Source organism: Microcaecilia unicolor, chromosome 3, assembly GCF_901765095.1.
Source record: "Microcaecilia unicolor chromosome 3, aMicUni1.1, whole genome shotgun sequence".
Classification (NCBI taxonomy): domain Eukaryota; kingdom Metazoa; phylum Chordata; class Amphibia; order Gymnophiona; family Siphonopidae; genus Microcaecilia; species Microcaecilia unicolor.
This window is the reverse complement of record NC_044033.1, coordinates 446,278,810-446,296,748: the sequence shown is the minus strand read 5'-3', so window position 1 is coordinate 446,296,748 and position 17,939 is coordinate 446,278,810. Positions and strand designations below refer to the sequence as shown.

The window sequence follows — 17,939 nt, the reverse complement described above, 5'->3', positions numbered from 1 at the left end:
CCCCCCCTCCAGACACCCAGTGATTCTAGTTTTTCCTGTGGCCCCCTCCAGCCACCCAGCGATTCTCCGTTTTCCCTTGCCCCCACTGATGCTCTTTTCTCCCTGGGCCGTGCCCCCCCTTCCAGGCACCCGGCGAATCTCCTGTCTCCCCTGCCCCATCAATTTGCTGCTGTGCACCCGCCCTCCCACCTGTGGTTAGTCAGCTGTTGCGTGTGACGTGCATAGGGTGAGCGATGCGACTCGGTGAGTGTCATTGCTCCGCCCTCGACGTCATCACGTTGTGACGCGAGGGCGGGGCAGACACTCATGGGGAAACAGCTACACACTTAGAACTTGGAGACTTCCAGCTTCTGGCTTCCGGCTTCATTAGAACGTTGGAGGTGCGTTTTATATAGAGATATGACTTTTCTTCTTTAACAAGCAGCAGTTTCCTCATTAACTGTGCTGACTACATGCAGAAGGAAATTCCAATTGTGATCGGTAATAGATTGCATAAAAACCTGCATTTTAAGAAAGCGAGCCCCGACCATAAAGGCAGAAATTACTCTAATCTGATTGGTATCTCCTCTGCCCAGGCTACTCCTAGGAAGTTGACTCTCATTCCCTGTGGTTATATAAACTGCTGTTCAGCTGCTAATAAGACCGAATCCTTAAAGATTTACTGGAAGAAAGTCAATTTGGTTTCCCATTTCTGATGGAGACCCATAATTATAATCATTATGCCCCATAGGATACAAACTTATGCACTGATCTAGGGTGAATCGAAGAGGTGGAGGTCTTGATATTCTATATTGATAATTTTTTAATGTGAAACTTTTAGACTCAATCAGTTCTCCATCCCTTGAACTATTGGTTTGTGAGATTAAGGACAATTCCTTTAAGGACTCACTGTGTTGTATGTTGTGCTATGTCCCACACAGTAAATGGCCTGACAGCGAAGACAGATTTTACGAGGTTCTTGCTAAATTCTCCGTCTGCTATGACTCTACTTTCCTACTTGGAGATTTCAATCTTCACCTAGAAGCAACTACTACTACTTAACATTTCTAGAGTGCTACTAGGGTTACGCAGCGCTGTACAAGTTAACAAAGAAGGACGGTCCCTGCTCAAAGGAGCTTACAATCTAAAAGAATGAAATGTCAAGTTGGGGCAGTCTAGATTTCCTGAGTAGAGGTGTAGTGGTTAGGTGCCGAAGGCGACATTGAAGAGGTGGGCTTTGAGCAATGATTTGAAGATGGGTAGGGAGGGGGCCTGGCGTATGGGCTCAGGGAGTTCGTTCCACGCATGCGGTGAGGTGAGGCAGAAAGGGCGGAGCCTGGAGTTGGCGGTGGTGGAGAAGGGTACTGAAAGGAGGGATATGACCTGAGAGCGGAGGTTACGGGTAGGAACGTAAGGGGAGATGAGGGTTGAGAGGTAAGGAGGGGCTGCAGATCAAGTGCATTTGTAGGTTAGAAGCAGAAGCTTGAACTGAATGCGGTACCTGATCAAAAGCCAATGAAGTGACTTGAGGAGAGGGGTGATATGAGTGTATCGGTCCAGGCGGAAGATAAGGCGTGCAGCAGAGTTCTGAACGGACTGAAGGGGGGATAGATGGCTAAGTGGGAGACCAGTGAGGAGTAGGTTGCAGTAGTCAAGGCGAGAGGTAATGAGAGAGTGGATGAGAGTTCGGGTGGTGTGTTCCGAGAGGAAAGGGCGAATTTTGCTAATGTTAAAGAGGAAGAAGCGACAGATCTTGGCTGTCTGCTGGATATGCGCAGAGAAGGAGAGGGAGGAGTCGAAGATGACACCGAGGTTGCGGGCAGATGAGACGGGGACGATGAGGGTGTTATCAACTGAGATAGAGAGTGGAGGGAGAGGAGAAGTGGGTTTGGGTGGGAAAACAAGAAGTTCGGTCTTGGCCATGTTCAGTTTCAGGTGGCGGTTGGACATCCAGGCAGCAATGTCGGATAAGCAGGCCGATACTTTGGCCTGGGTTTCCGCAGTGATGTCTGGTGTGGAGAGATAAAGCTGGGTGTCGTCAGCATAAAGATGATAGTGGAAGCCATGAGATGAGATCAGGGAGCCCAGGGAAGAGGTGTAGATTGAGAAAAGAAGGGGTCCAAGGACAGATCCCTGAGGGACGCCAACAGAGAGCAGGATAGGGGTGGAGGAAGAACCATGAGAGTGTACTCTGAAGGTACGATGGGAGAGATAAGAGGCGAACCAGGAGAGGAGAGAGCCCTGGAACCCAAAAGAGGACAGTGTGTCGAGAAGTAAGTTGTGATTGACAGTGTCAAAAGCGGCGGATAGGTCGAGGAGGAGCAAACTCTGATCCTCAGACCATGAAGATTCTTTAGATGCTGTAGGATTGCAATATCCATTTCACGCTCCTACTCATGATAAAGGTCACCAAATGGACCTGTTAGCATTTACTACCACTCTTAAGGGAAGTTCTTTCCAGTCCTTTAATGCCACCATTCCTGTCCCACAGTCGGATCATTTTTTGTTGGATTACCCTGTCATGGAGAGAAGCATTCAAGACAAAATCTTGCTCTCAGTACTCCTCTTGTTATAGAGAAAAAGTTAACCCAGTAGACTTTTGGAATGTAATAGATAGCTTCTTTCATTCTCTGATTATCATTTCTTCGAAACCTGGAATTCCGTATGCAGTTAAAAACAGACTGAAAGTCCATAGAAAATCAGAGAAATGTTTCAACCAGGAACTTATGCTACTGAAACGATCCTGCAGGAAATTAGAACGTTTGTGGAGATGTTCTCCCACTCCACAAAACAAATGTACCTGGTGATCTAAGATCCATGAATATAAATCTTTACTAAGAAAAAGAGAGATTATTATTCTAAAATAGCTGGAACTGACAAATTATTTTCTCTACTAGACCACTTGACAGACCTGAATCAATTAGTTAATACGTCAAATTCTATTTTCCCAGTCTCTTGTGATTTAGCACTGTATTTCCAGATTGAAAAAATTAGAAACCAGTTCAAAATATGCAACTTTTACTATACTCTACCATTCTATCCCTCCACCTCGATCCTTGTACACAGAATCTGGCAGCAATTGATGAGGTACAATTTTGAGATACTAAACGTTTGCTTACTAAGGGCCCTGTTTACTAAGCAGCGTTATAGGCGCATTTTTAACATGCGTTAACCATGTATGTGCCTACCTGGTTAGTGCGAGTACTAAGTGTAGGCATGTTAAAAACGCTAATGCACCTTAGTAAACAGGGCCCTAAATATGCTAAACCTCTTGCTGCATGGATACGTGCCCTCCATATTTAATCAAGTCAGCTTCCTCAACTTTAATTATGGATATTACCCAATGGATCAATTTTCACTTAATTTCTGGGAAATTTTCTTCTGCTGGATGCGACATTACTCTCATCCTTATATTAAAGCATCCAAAACAAAGTGCATGTGATGCGAGTAACTACTGTCTTATAACATCCACTCTTCTATTTGTTAAGATTATGGAGGGTTATGCAACTGAGCAATTAGACAAAAATTTGGCATTCTGCACTCCTCTCAATCAGGTTTCAGGAAAATCTACAGTAGCGAAACTGTGTCAACTTTGATAGCATTTGCTAAGGAATTACTTTGTAAAGGACAATGTAGAATTGTTATTCAATTCGATCTACAATGTACAATTGCTATTCAATTCGATCTAAGTACCGCTAAGAGGACTGCTGCTGGAGAACAGAACTGGGAGAAGGGTCTAATACTGGGGTTGAGGATGGGAGAAGAGGCAGAAGCTAAGGAATGAGGGTTGAAGAACAAGACTCATATTGGCAAATGATGAGGATGATGGGAGAGGGCTCATGCCGGGGGCAGGCAGAACGTCTACGTGAGGGCTGAGAGAGGAATATAATGCTACAGCTGAGAGAAGAGGTAGAAGCAGAATCTGAAGGCTGATAAGGGGACAGATGGGAGAAAGGGGCTGGGGCTTGGAAATGTTTCTACAGCACAAAGGATGGGGATGGGGTATATGGGGAGGGGGTGGGTAAGCAATAGCAAGAGGGTGAATCTGCCGGTGCACTATACAAGGATAGAATGTGGCCAGGAGGGTGATGCACAGAGGCTAAGGCTGCTGGGCTGGGAATAAAAAAAAAAAAATATTCAATTTATTCATAAGTCTGATTATTGGATCCTGCCAAAGGCTGCCTTAGCTCTACAAATGTATGTTTGACTCTACTGAAATATGAACCCAGTAATGGCATCTATACCTTCTGAAAACTGGATTTTACAAACACCTAAATGTACAATTCATAAACACATAAGAAAGGAAGCCCTACTTACATAACACTGCAGCAGGGTAGCTGCGTGCGTCTGGTAGCGCTATACAAATGCTAATAATAATAATAATAGGTATCTTCCACCTCTCCACGCCCCCCCAAACAATGTTGAACTTGAGTTAATTTTCTTTCCTTGAGTCCTGCCAGACCAATCCAGACAAGTGGGTTATGTCCTGCTGCCAACAGACAGAGCCAGAGAAACACAGCTCACAGCTGACTGGACTGGTCTCTCATGGGCAATAAGTAATATTCTGATTCTCAGTCTAGGGCAAAAGATCAAGAACAGCTTGTCCACAGCTGTCAAATAGGAACTTGCATTTGATCTTAGCCTAGAAGTTGTTGAAGTCTTTAAGGAAAGTCTGGTTTAGCTTCCAGAGGATGTAAAAAAAAAAAAAAATCACTAAATAGGATTTGCATGGGTTTTAGGTGTTAATCCAGTGAGCTGCTATGTTGGTTAGGAAGGCAGAACACCAGCTCTGACAATGATTCATTGTATTTTTTCACTGAATCTACACAAAAGAAGCTGTCAGATTGCTGAAGAAGAATGAATACAGTTTATTAGCCTATTGTCTAGTAAGGAGGGGTATTTCTTTATTGGGAAAGACTTGTCTGCGCAGCTAGAAAGCAGCATCAATGAAAACACTGGAAGTTTTGTTCCCAAAATAAATGAATTAGACAGTGTTAGCTTATTATTGCATTCAATTATATGATTCATCAAAATAAAGAGACTGATGTGAGTCACACATTTAAAACAAACAAAAAAAAGCACCACAATATAATTCAATATCTGACTGTCAGGGCTCTATTTTGCCCCTTTTCCTATGGAATCACAAAGGAGAATTAAAAAATTTTACATAAATATTCAAAATAAAGAAATTTGCATTTCAGTCTGTAATAGAACCAGGAATCTATATTAAGCATGTTTTTGTAATCTGTTACATTTTTATTCCGTGGGACACGAAAAGTGCCTCAGGACCCTACTATACTTTTCAGTGCTTGAGCATTGGTTAGCAATTAAAAGCACCTGCACCTTTTTGTTCCACAGTTGAGGGCCTAATATAAAGGAAAATTACAAGAAAAAAAAATTGAAGCACAGAAAAGAGAACAAAAAAATATTATCTGGTTTTAGAAAGACATTTGCATGCATAATTTATTATATATTTATTTATTGCATTTGTATCCCACATTTTCCCACCTATTTGCAGGCTCAATGTGGCTTACATAGTACCCTGATGGCGATCGCCAATTCTGGTATAAGAAATACAGAGTGGTATTACATTAGAGTTCATGAGTGACAGAGTAAATTAGGTAATCAAGGGGGGAGAGTTAAGTTTTGTCCAGTTCTGGTATGTTGTGTTGCAGGGCTCAGGTGTTTAAGTTGAATCATTATGGTATGCCTTTTTGAACAAGTTGTTTTTTAATGATTTCTGCAAGTTTGTTAGGTCGTGCATTGTTTTCATGACGTTTGGTAGTGCATTCCAATCTAGAGTTCTCGCTGTTTAACATACAAATAGCAACAATATTGAGAATATTTTATAAAGTTTTCTCCACGCATAAAGCCAGTTTTCTGCAAAGAAAAGGCCCTTTATAAACTGTGGGATGGGTTCCACACATATATGTATGAGTACCTACGAGAAAGTGAATACATTCCATATGCTCTATGCATAGTAACAAGCACACATTTATACCAACTTCAAAGCAGGTATAAATCTGTATGTTCGAGCTGTGCACTGTTGGGCTAATTCTAAGAGACTATTTTATACAAGTACATAAACATTTATGCTGCTTTTATGAAATGGGCTTGTCACCTTCTTGGACTTTATACAAATACAGTCTATTCTAAAATTACCCCTCCAAGAGTATAATTTTGTAATGAGCATGAAGGTGATAAGCAAATGTTTAGGTCCATGTCAGAAAAAAAAAACCCCTTCAATAGTATTTTATAAAATGCTTGCTGAATATGAAACACACAAAGAACTATGAAAACAATACATATTATGCAGCATGATGCACATCAGAAGAAGTCATTTTACAAAAAAGACAACTATCAATGTGTATCTGGATTTTCAGAAGGTGTTTGACAAAGTATCTAATGAAAGACTCCATAGGAAATTGGAGAGTCATGGGATAGGAGGTAGTGTTCTATTGTGAAAACTGGTTAAAAGATAGAAAACAGAGAGTAGGGTTAAATGGTCAGTATTCTCAATGGAGAAGGATTGATAGTAGGGTTCCTCAGGGGTCTGTGCTGGGACCACTGCTTTTTAACATATTTATAAATGACCTAGAGATGGGAATAATTAGTGAGGTAATTAAATTTGCTGATGACACAAAATTATTCAACATCGTTAAATCGCGGGAGGATTGTGAAAAATTACAAGTGGACCTTACGAGACTGGGAGACTGGGCATCTAAATGGCAGATGACGTTTAATGTGAGCAAGTGCAAAATGATGCATGTGGGAAAGAGGAACCAAATTATAGCTACGTCATGCAAGGTTCCACATTAGGAGTCACAGACCAAGAAAGGGATCTAGGTGTCGTCGTTGATGATACGTTGAAACCTTCTGCTCAGTTGTTGCTGCTGCTGCTAAGAAAGCAAATAGAATGTTAGGTATTACTAGGAAAGGAAAACAAAAATGAGGATATTATAATGCCTTTGTATCGCACCATGGTGTGACCGCACCTCGAATATTGTGTTTAATTCTGGTCGCTGCATCTCAAAAAGATATAGTGGAATTAGAAAAGGTGCAGAGAAGGGTGATGAAAATGATAAAGGGGATGGGATGACTTCCCAATGAGGAAAGGCTAAAGCGGCTAGGGCTCTTCAGCTTGGAGAAAAAGCAGCTGAGGGGCGATATGATAGAGGTCTATAAAATAATGAGTGGAGTTGAACAGGTAGATGTGAAGCATCTGTTTATGATTTCCAAATATACTAGGACTAGGGGGCATGTGATGAAGCTACAAAGTAGTAAATTTAAAACAAATCGGAGAAAATGTTTCTTCACTCCACGTGTAATTAAACTCTGGAATTTCTTGCCGGCATATGTGGTAAAGGTGGTTAGCTTAGCGGAGTTTTAAAAAGTTTTGGCCAGCTTCCTAAAGGAAAAGACCATAGACCATTATTAAATTGGACTTGGGGAAAAACCACTATTTCTGGTATAAGCAGTAAAAAATGTTTTGTACTTTTTTGGAATCTTGCCAGGTATTTGTGACCTGGATTGGCCACTGTTGGAAACAGGATGCTGAGCTTGATGGACCTTTGGTCTGTCCCAGTATGACAATAATGATGTACTTATGTACTAATAAAAGAGCAGTATTGCATGAAGCTTTGCATAAATAAGTAATCATAAACATCCACTTCATTAGCTGGCTTCAGTGTAATCGATTTATACAGAATCCAGGTAAATCTAGAGTTTTGCTCTTCACTAATTATGTCATAAAAATCCTGCCTTCACCCATTCTTGTTTGTAACACCTCATTTGCTCGAGTAGATAGCATACGGATCCTGGGGGTCATCATTGACAGTGATCTCAAATTTAAGTTGCAAGTTTCACAAGTGGTTAGATGTGCTGTCTACAAGCGTCATCTAATTCGTTCTATCCATCCACTGCTACTCATTTCTATGCTCAACATCTTGGTGCATTCTCTTGTTATCAGCCAAATAGACTATTGTAATTCATTATATAAGGGACTTAGGATGAAGGACCTCCGTCGCTTACAGCTGATCCAAAAGAAATCGAATATACTAAACTCTGCAACAGGTTGGACACCCTGGAGGGTGTGAATGACATGAGGAAGGACCTAGCGAAGCTACAGGAATGGACCGATATTTGGCAACTAAGGTTTAATCCCCAAAAATGCAGGGTCATGCACTTGGGTCGCAAAAATCCGAGGGAACGGTACAGTATAGGAGGTGCAGTGCTTCAGTGTGTGATGGAAGAGCGGGACTTAGGGGTGATTGAGTTTGGCGACCTTAAAGCTTTCAAACATGTAAAAAAAAGCAATGGTCAAAGCTAGAAGGATGCTTGGGTGCATAAAGAGAGGCATGACCAGCAGGAAAAACGAGGTGATAGTGCTGTTGTATAAGTCTCTGGTGAGGCCTCATTTGGAGTACTGCGTGCAGTTCTGGAGACCGCACCTAAGGAAAGATATAAACAGGATGGATTCAGTCCTGAGGGTGGCTACGAAATTAGTAAGCGGTCTTGAATGCAAAAATTATAGGGACAGGCTTATGAACTTCAACATGTATACGCTGGAAGAGAGAAGGGAGAGAGGAGACATGATAGAAACATTTAAATATCTGAAGGGCATTTATGTACAGGAATAGAGCCTTTTTCAAATGAAGGAGAGCTCTGGAAGGAGGGGACATACAACAAAGTTCAGAGGGAATAGGCTTAGGAGCAACCTGAGGAAGTATTATTTCACAGAAAGGGTGGTGGAAGCATGGAATGGCCTCCCGGTGGAGGTGGTGGAGTCGAGGACTGTTTCAGAGTTTAAAAAGGCATGGGATAAGGATGTGGGATCACTTAGAAACAGGAAGAATTAGGGGTTACAGAGGATGGGCAGACTGGATGGGTCAATATGGCCTTTATCTGTCGTCATGTTTCTATGTTTCTATCTATCACCAAAACTGAGAAATAAGACCCACAGTACCCTACTTCTAACAAAGCAAAACAAAAAAAGTAGTGTCCACTGGCTACCTCTCTCATATTGTCTCATCTACAAACTTCTCCTTTTAGATTTCAAAATACGTTTTTCCAGTGAATCAGAGTATATCTCTCAGTATATTACACCCTATAATCGACCAATAGAAGTTCCACTTTACTGTACAGGACCTAGAATTATAGAACAAACTGACTACTGAACTGAGGCTCCAACTTTCCTTGGATGCCTTCAAAGTTGGTCTCAAGACCTTTTTGTTCAAAGACGCTTTTGTACAGTAACCTTCTGCATACCTCAACTGTGAGTCCTGATAACAATGACGTATACCTTTACATCTATCAGTCGCTATCAGCATACTGCTAATCTCCTAACACTATCAAAAAACAAAACAAAAAAAAAACTTTGCAGGAAAGGGACCCTGTTACTGCTACACTTGTTCACTGCGCTCTGTGTCTGGAGATTACAGATTTTAAAAAAAAAAAAAAGACTCTGAACCACTTAGTGGATGGTGACCCTCACGCCACACACTAAGCCTGACAATCTCACCACGCTGCCACCAAAAAAGGAGGAAGAACACCACATGACAGCAGGCATGGTTAAAAAGTGAGATGAATGAAGCTATTAGAGCTAAAAGAAAATCCTTCAGAAAATGGAAGAAGGATCCGACTGAAAATAAGAAATAAACAACATAAGGAATGACAAGTCAAATATAAAGCACTGATAAGGAAGGCAAAGGACTTTGAAAAAAAGATTGTGTTGGAGGCAAAAACATATAGTAAACATTTTTTTGTTATATTAAAAGCAAGAAGCCAGCAAAAGAATCAGTTGGACCGCTATATGACTGAGGGGTAAAAGGGGCAGTCAGGGAAGACAAAGTCATAGCAGAGAGATTAAATTAATTCTTTGCTTGGTCTTCATAGAGGAAGATTTGGGAGAGATACTAGTGCCAGAAATGGTATTCAAAGCTGAGGAGTAAGAGAAACTGAATGAAATCTCTATATACCTGGAGGATGTAATGGTGCAATTTGACAAATTGAAGAGTAGCAAATCGCCTGAACCAGATGGTACTCATCTGGCTCCAACCCTCACAAGGTTTTACAATGCATCTCCAACAAAGGATTCCCCAGACTCCAGAGGCTGCAGACTGAACTGATTTTTTAGTTATTTTTTTATAGACCTGTCCAGCCAGCGGAGACCATCAGTGGAAGGAAGCAGAAGCAGGGGGAACAGAAAGGACAACAAGACACAAACACAGACATGTGGGGGGGGGGGCCCTCAGGCAGGCTCCCCTAAATACCAGTCTCCCTTGGTAGTGGCCCTGTGGAACCACACTGCCGAATTTAGAAGCCCATAAGGGCAGGCCTGTAGACCTGACCTGGCACCAAGGGAAAACGTAACCTTGGTGCCAGGTCAGGTCTATGTTACATTTTCCCTTGGCTCAATCAGGAGACGATCCGCAGACTGATTTTGAAGGCACTTAACAAGGACAGTGGCTCACACAGGCTTGGGCCATGATCAGAACCCCAGGGAACCCAATCTCACAGGTTGCTGGTGCACCAATCCAGACTACAGCCATCTTCTGGAATATGAACACTGGCAAGGTCCAGGACTACTCAAGCCTTATAGTGATTGTGATGTCACTGAAACTCAATTTTCTCTGTCTCCAGTAGATGGTTGGGAGCAGAACCCACAGCTCTAGAACTGGTCTAGAAGATTTAAAAAATATATTACAAAAAAGAATGGAATACGCAAGGAACTTCTAGTTGCTGGAGGTAATGAATATAAAACCACTAACAGAATTCCAGATAAGCATGGAGGATCCTACTGAATGAAACAGAAAGAGTAGGACAATTCAGAGAAAGGCTATCTAAAATCTACATCAAAAGTCCTACAAGATGATACCACAACCTACAGTACAGACATAAACCCTAGAGTAGGGATATAAACACTTACAAATATATAAATAATGCACACAAAGCACATTTATTTTTAGAACAAAAGTCAAAACAAGGGGCTCTAAGAGAGTAGAACGTGCTGACAAGTTGCCTTGTCATGGTACAGAATGTATTAATCATGAGAAAATGCTGGCAGTCAGTTGTGGTGATTCTCTGGGGGGGAACAATGCAAAGAAATATGGAGGGGCTTTCCGAGAAGAACAAAAACAGAAAAACAAAATAAAGAATATTTATTAAGGAATTGTGACTGTCTCTGGGAAAAAGTAACTAAAATAGCAGATCCAAAATGATGCGAATGGCAGATTTTTCATGTCATGAGTCGATAAGCAGTCTGAAAAAGTTACATGTTTGAACTTCTGTAACTTTATTACTTTTTTTCACATAAAAGGATGGGGTTTGGACTTTTTTTTAATTTATTTCTGAAGTCTTTAGTCACGTTTTCCCAGAGATGGTCACAGTTTTACTAAGATACAATTCTTTTCACTTGACAAATCAGAGGATATGCTTCCTTTATTCATAATAGATATAAATTATAACAAAAGGAACTATTTACAGTCATTCAGCAATGGTACAGCATAAGATAAATTTATGAAACAAGGATGTAATTTAATATATAACAATAAAATTACTGACAAGGCATTATTCTATGGATTAACCCACCAGCTTTCAAATACTAAAGAGAATGGGTATTGCAAGAAAATAGGCTTACAGATGCAACAAATCAAAACATGCTTGCCCTGAAATAACCTATTACTAATTTAATAACACACTAATGGCTGTGTTGCAACAAAGAAACCTTCTTTCAAGAGGTAGAAATACTAGACATTCTATAACACCCAAAAGTTCCAGTACAGCGGTGTCAATCTCCAGTTGCTGGTCTGATTTTCAAGATAACCATAAATCAGAGTTAATGTATAAAACTAAACTCCATGAATAAATCATTGGCTAGTATTCAAAGTTTGTGATCTATTTGTGAAGCTCAAGAATCAGCATTTGACAATGGTTACAGGGTGAGATTAAAAGCTTAATATTATTAATTATCTGAATATTCTAAAGATTCTGGAAATGACTATGGATCATTAAGTAAATGAAGGTGAATGATGAAACAAGATAGTCAATTTAAGCTAACATTGGGTTTAGACCAGGGGCTCTCAACCTAGTCCTCAGGACACACAGAGCCAGTCAGGTTTTCAGGATACCCACAATGAATATGCATGCGATAGATTTGGCCTCTATGCCAGCCTCAGATGTTATACTCAGGTCCATTAGAGCAGCATGCAGGTTCCTGGATTACTCTAGTGGTGGGTGCTGTGCACTACAGACAGGTGGACTCAGGTCCACACCTCCCCTACCCGTTACACTTGTGGTGGAAACTGAGCCCTCCAAAACTCACCAGAAACCCACTGTACCCACACAGAGGTGCCCCCTTCATCCATAAGGGCTACTGTAATGATGTACAGTTGGGAGTAGTGGGTTTTTTTTTTTGTTTTTTTTTTTGGGGGGGGGGGGCTCAGCAGACAAGGTAAGGGAGCAACAATGAGATGTGCATCTGGGAGCATTTATTTGAAGTCCACTGCAGTGCCCCATTGCTCTCCTGGGACGTCTGTGTGACCAGTCTACTAAGAATGCTGGCTCCTCCTACATCCAAATGGCTTGATTTTGTATGTTTTTCACTTGGACTTTTTTTTTTTAGCAAAACGTCCAAAGTTGGACTTAGACGTCATATCGAAAATGCCCCTCCATATATAATTTGAATAAATAGTTGTGACTATGACAAAGAAATAACAGCCACACTAAGACTGGAATACAATATAGTCCCCAAGCTCTTAAGTTGACATTTCAGTAACAGGAAGACAGTGACCAAATTGCTAGAAATCTTATCCAGGACAAGCCCTTAATCACTCAAAGAAGCATCGTTTAAAAGCAAAAAGGGAAGAAGTTATCAATGTGGGCTACTATTAAGACGTTATTTTACTCCAGTTATTAGCAACTTGTACCTTTATATCACTGGCAAGACATAGCAAAATCACTGCAGCTGCAGATCTTTTTATATTACTACGTTACATGATCTGCATGTGCACATGCCTGGGTCTGCAGCAGAGTGAGAACAGAGTTGTAAAGTATGCATATATGTTTTAAAAATAGGTGGGTACATGCACACATTAACACCTTGTTGGGAGCAAGTATAAATTTATGCATGGAATTTCCAGACTATGGGGATATGTTCTGGCAGTCTATCTTAATAAAAGGCACTTAAGTGTGTGCCTACATTGCTTAATTGTCATATAATAGGTCACTTTTCAGACTTCTTATACTGGCATCCTGTTATAAAATTACCCCTTTATTGCTGTCTGCAGATGCATCTGGGAAAGGACCTATTAGAACGCCAACAAGGACTACAACCTCTTGTTTAAAAAAAAAGAACAACCCCCCTCCCACCTCTGTATTATGTTGTACATTGCACTTTGCAACGTTTGGAGGTGTGGAGTAGCTTAATAGTTATAGGAGCAGGCTGAGAACCAGGGAAGCCCAGTTCAAATCCCACTGCATTTTCTTGTGATCCTGGGTAGGTCACCTAATCCTCCATTGCCTCAGGTACAAACTCAGATTGTGAGCCCTTCAGGGACAGAAAAATACCTACTGAAGCTAAATGTATACTGCTTCCATAGCTTTCAGGCAAAATATAAGAAAATTAAATACACACGGCTGACAGAACCTTTTTAAGTTAGGAGATTTACCGAGGTATCAGCTTTCAAGGACCATAGAAGTGTACGCCTCAATAAATCTATTAGTCTATGACATGGTGGTTTTGGTACTACAGATTGACATTTATTAATCTTCTGGACGCCTACTATAATGTGTCTGAATCATGAAATTATTCTTTTTTTTTTTCTTGATTACAGATAAAGACGATTTAGTATCTTGGTAAATTTCTTGAAAATACATCAAAGAAAGAAAAAAAAAAAAAGGAAAATTATATGAAATTATTCTTACAACATTTTAGATTCAATCACGTGCAGTTCAATACAAAAGGCAAAAAAAAAAAAAACCCAACACAATAGTTTTTCACTTTTCTCCATTCTTCTACTTAGGGTTTTACTTATTAAAGTGTGCTACTGCATTAGTGTGCATTTTTAATAAATAGGTCATATTGTATAAAATGGGATAGGATCTGTAATAAATACTAGTGGCACTAATGTAGTGTTGTACTTTAGTAAATAAGACCATTTAGTCTCCAAATTGTAAAGAAGCAATAAAACAAACTTACAGCGTGTTAAGATTTTTAAGTCTTCTAAATGCTCCAGGCTGGATTTCCTTAATTCTGTTAAACCGTAAGTCCCTGGGAAAACAATACAAGAAAAATAAAATGAAGAACAGTTCTCACTGAATTACTACAATTTAAAAATTAAAAATACAGTATCACTACAGCAATCTGAATATATAGATTCAAAATAGATGCAGAGGTTCATTAATAAACAGCTTCCTAAAAGGATATTCTTCTTAGATGGACAGGAATGTTATATGGGAAATAGAAAAAATCATTACAGACAGCAATCTACAGCAAGTAGCAGAAAAAACAAACAAAACAAAACAGTAATGGTGAAGAAATATAGATTGCTGACAACTTATAAAAACAGCGGGCTAAACAATTCACACCAGACCATTTCATCACATATGCCTTATACATACGTAAATGTTCTATGCATGGTACTAATGGTTCTTTACATATGACCTTTGTTTAATCAACAAAAACAAATTTATGAAATCATAGTCTGACCAATTTTAATTCAACATATTAAGCCTCTTAGTACAATCAATCATGTACCACATGAGAATAAATGGGTTTTCAATATATAAAAAGATCTTGACCATAAAACCAACTTTATGCAAAAATGTTTTAGTAGTGTGCTCCTTTCAGTTCACAGAGGCAATTTGTGCATTGAGGTTCTCATAATCAGAGAGATGGCTAAGATACTTGTAAAGGTATCAGCCTGCCACAGGAGTGTGTCTGACTTTAAATAACCCAATCTCTGCTGAGTGGTTACGGCTAAGAGCACTGGTTTGGTTTGCTTCTTGAGGCTGATTATTTGGCGAATGGCCAGTCTGGTATAAAGGAGATATTGGTGCTCATTTTCAAAGCACATAGACCTACAAAGTTACATAGAGGGGCATAATTGAACAGGGCGTCCAAGTTTTCCTGAGGACGTCCTCGCAGGGTGTCCCGGCGAAGGGGCAGGGAACCCATATTATCGAAACAAGATGGGCGTCCATCTTTCGTTTCGATAATACGGTCGGGGATGCCCAAATCTTAACATTTAGGTCGACCTTAGAGATGGTCATCCCCGGTTTTCGGCGATAATGGAAACTGATGATGCCCATCTCAGAAACGACCAAATCCAAGCCATTTGGTTGTGGGAGGAGCCAGCATTCATAGTGCACTGGTCCCACTCACATGCCAGGACACCAACCGGGCACCCTAGGGGGCACTGCAGTGGACTTCAGAAATTGCTCCCAGGTGCATCAGTCCCTTACCTTGGGTGCTAAGCCCCCCAAAAACTCACTCCCCACAACTGTACACCACTACCATAGCCCTAAGGGGTGAAGGGGGCATCTAGATGTGGGTACAGTGGGTTTGTGGTGGGCTCACATTTACCACCACAAGTGTAACAGGTAGGGAGGGATGGGCCTGGGTCTGCATGCCTCAAGTGCACTGCAGTACCCACTAAAACTGCTCCAGGGACTTGCATACTGTTGTCAGGGAGTTGGGTATGACATTTGAGGCTGGCACAGAGGCTGGAAAAAATATTTTTTAAGGTTTTTTTTTTTGGGTGGGAGGGGGTTAGTCACCACTGGGGAAGTAAGGGGAAGTCATCCCCGATTCCCTCCGGTGGTCTTCTGGTCAGTTCGGGCACCTTTTTGAGGCTTGGTTGCAAGAAAAAATGGACCAAGTAAAGTCGGCCAAGTGTTCGTCAGGGACGCCCTTCTTTTTTCCATTATCGTCCGAGGATGCCCATGTGTTAAGCACACCCCAGTCCCGCCTTCGCTACGCTTCCGACACGCCCCTGGGAACTTTGGCCGGCGACGCAATGGAAAGCAGGTGGGGACGCCCAAAATCGGCTTTCAATTATGCCGATTTGGGCGACCCTGGGAGAAGGATGCCCATCTTCCAATTTGTGTCGAAAGATGGTGTCCTTCTCTTTTGAAAATAAGCCTGATAATAACCAGTGTATCTTTGTAAGGCTCTCCCAAACCAAAGATGCCATAGTAAATTGTCACATGTAAGTTTTATGTGAATTATAAAGAAATAATGGCTGCACAAAGTACAGTCAGAATCCTCAATAAACATATAAAGTCCCATTTTAAATGTGAAAATGGGACATCTAGATTGGGTGGCTTGTGATTCCTCAATATATTACAGCATCATCTGCAGAATGTGGAGCTTTTGTAAAATGCTACCAGGGTTACGCAGCGCTGTACAAATTAACACAAAGGACAGTCCCTGCTCGAAGGAGCTTACAATCTAAAGGACAAAAAAGTGCAGAATATATCTATGTATTTGCTGGTATATGGAGTGGGAGCAGCAATTTTGCAAAACTGTATGTAGAAAACAAGTGCAGCATCACTCACTAGCTTTTGTGTATACGTGCCAGAATTTATAAACGTTTTGGCTTGAATTCACAAAACTCATGTGTAAGTGGTGCCAATTAAACCGCCAAAGCCACAAATAGTTTTTTTTTTTTTTGTTGTTTATTTTGTAACTTTGGAGGCAAAAATAAAATAGAGTGCTTAAGGAAAACTACCTTGTTCAAAGCCCTGGCTGAAAGGAGCATGTCTACATGCCTTTAAACTGGTGGAAAAGCAAATGGGAACTTTTTAAAAAATATACATGTATTTCCATTCTAAAATTGGAAACATATGTATAAATCTGCAGCCCGCCTGAACAGATGCTCTCTTGAAATCTCAGCTACCTATGTGTGTCAATAGAGTTTTTTTGAAATCGTCATTTACATTTATATGGTTTCTAAAATGACCTCCTCAAGTTACAAATTAACAGTAACTATGAAAGAGGGAAAATGGGAAGAGAAAGGAAAGACGAGCTGAGGGAAAGAGAGAAATGGCCTGATGGCCTTGAAGGAACAACAGATAGCAAAAAGAAGGAAATAGACATGCCCTGTAATTCCAACAACAGGTCTCAAGTTATTCATGTTTTTGTGTTAGGGTCTTAAGATATTAGTTTTTTCACCTGAAAACCAGAGTCTACTACACAACCAGGTCAATGTTTTTCCCCAGGGCAACATTTCTGGTTATTGCCAGCTTCATCGGATAGCTCGTTGGGGAAAGAGGGGCCGGAAAACATTCCCCAGCCCCCGAAGCACAGATGTATTACTAAAGTATGAGGCCCACAATATAGGGTAAGAAAAAGCACAGAGAAAAACAAAAGGTAGCCATCAACATAAATATGCTCCTTCCAAGCTAGCCTGATTTCCAACCTCCTATGACTGCTGCCCCACACTACATTCTCCAGTTTTTCATCCCACACATTCCCCACCCCCAGCATCCTCTCCAGATGTGGAGAGGATTGTATGTGATTATAATCATTAACATCTCCCAGTACCCCATGCACCATTTGACCTGTCTCTCTAAGCCAAGATTTGATCTTGTGAAGAGGAGAAGGAGCATGGCATGATCTTCTCCCTTATCATCTTCTGATGCCTGGAACCACATGGGATGATGTACAGCTGTGCAGATCAACACAGATGAGCCCCATGCAACACAATGACACAAGCTTGCTGCTGCTGCTGGCCTCACTCATGGAATCAATGGGAGGAAAGACATAGATGCCCGAGGCGAAGAGAGTTTTACCTGCAGAAATAAGCGCTTATAAAATTTCCCAGGGGTAGACTTATGTACTTTTACACTGAGGGGGGAGAATATATAAATTAGGAGAGCCACCAGCACCTGAGCTGAAGGAGAAGCAGCAAGGAAAGCTGAGTCTCTCCAATGCTGCCAGTCAGACCTACAATGACCTC

General features: G+C 40.9%; 1 protein-coding gene across 1 annotated transcript in view; it reads right to left on the bottom strand.

The window, feature by feature from the left end:
- The window catches only part of PXDN (peroxidasin), a 276,386-nt gene that overhangs the window by 218,233 nt on the left and 40,214 nt on the right, over positions 1–17,939 (bottom strand). The window contains exon 2 of the mRNA XM_030198925.1: positions 14,177–14,248. Within this exon, the coding sequence (XP_030054785.1) occupies positions 14,177–14,248 (72 nt within the window). The remainder of the gene's footprint in view (positions 1–14,176; positions 14,249–17,939) is intronic.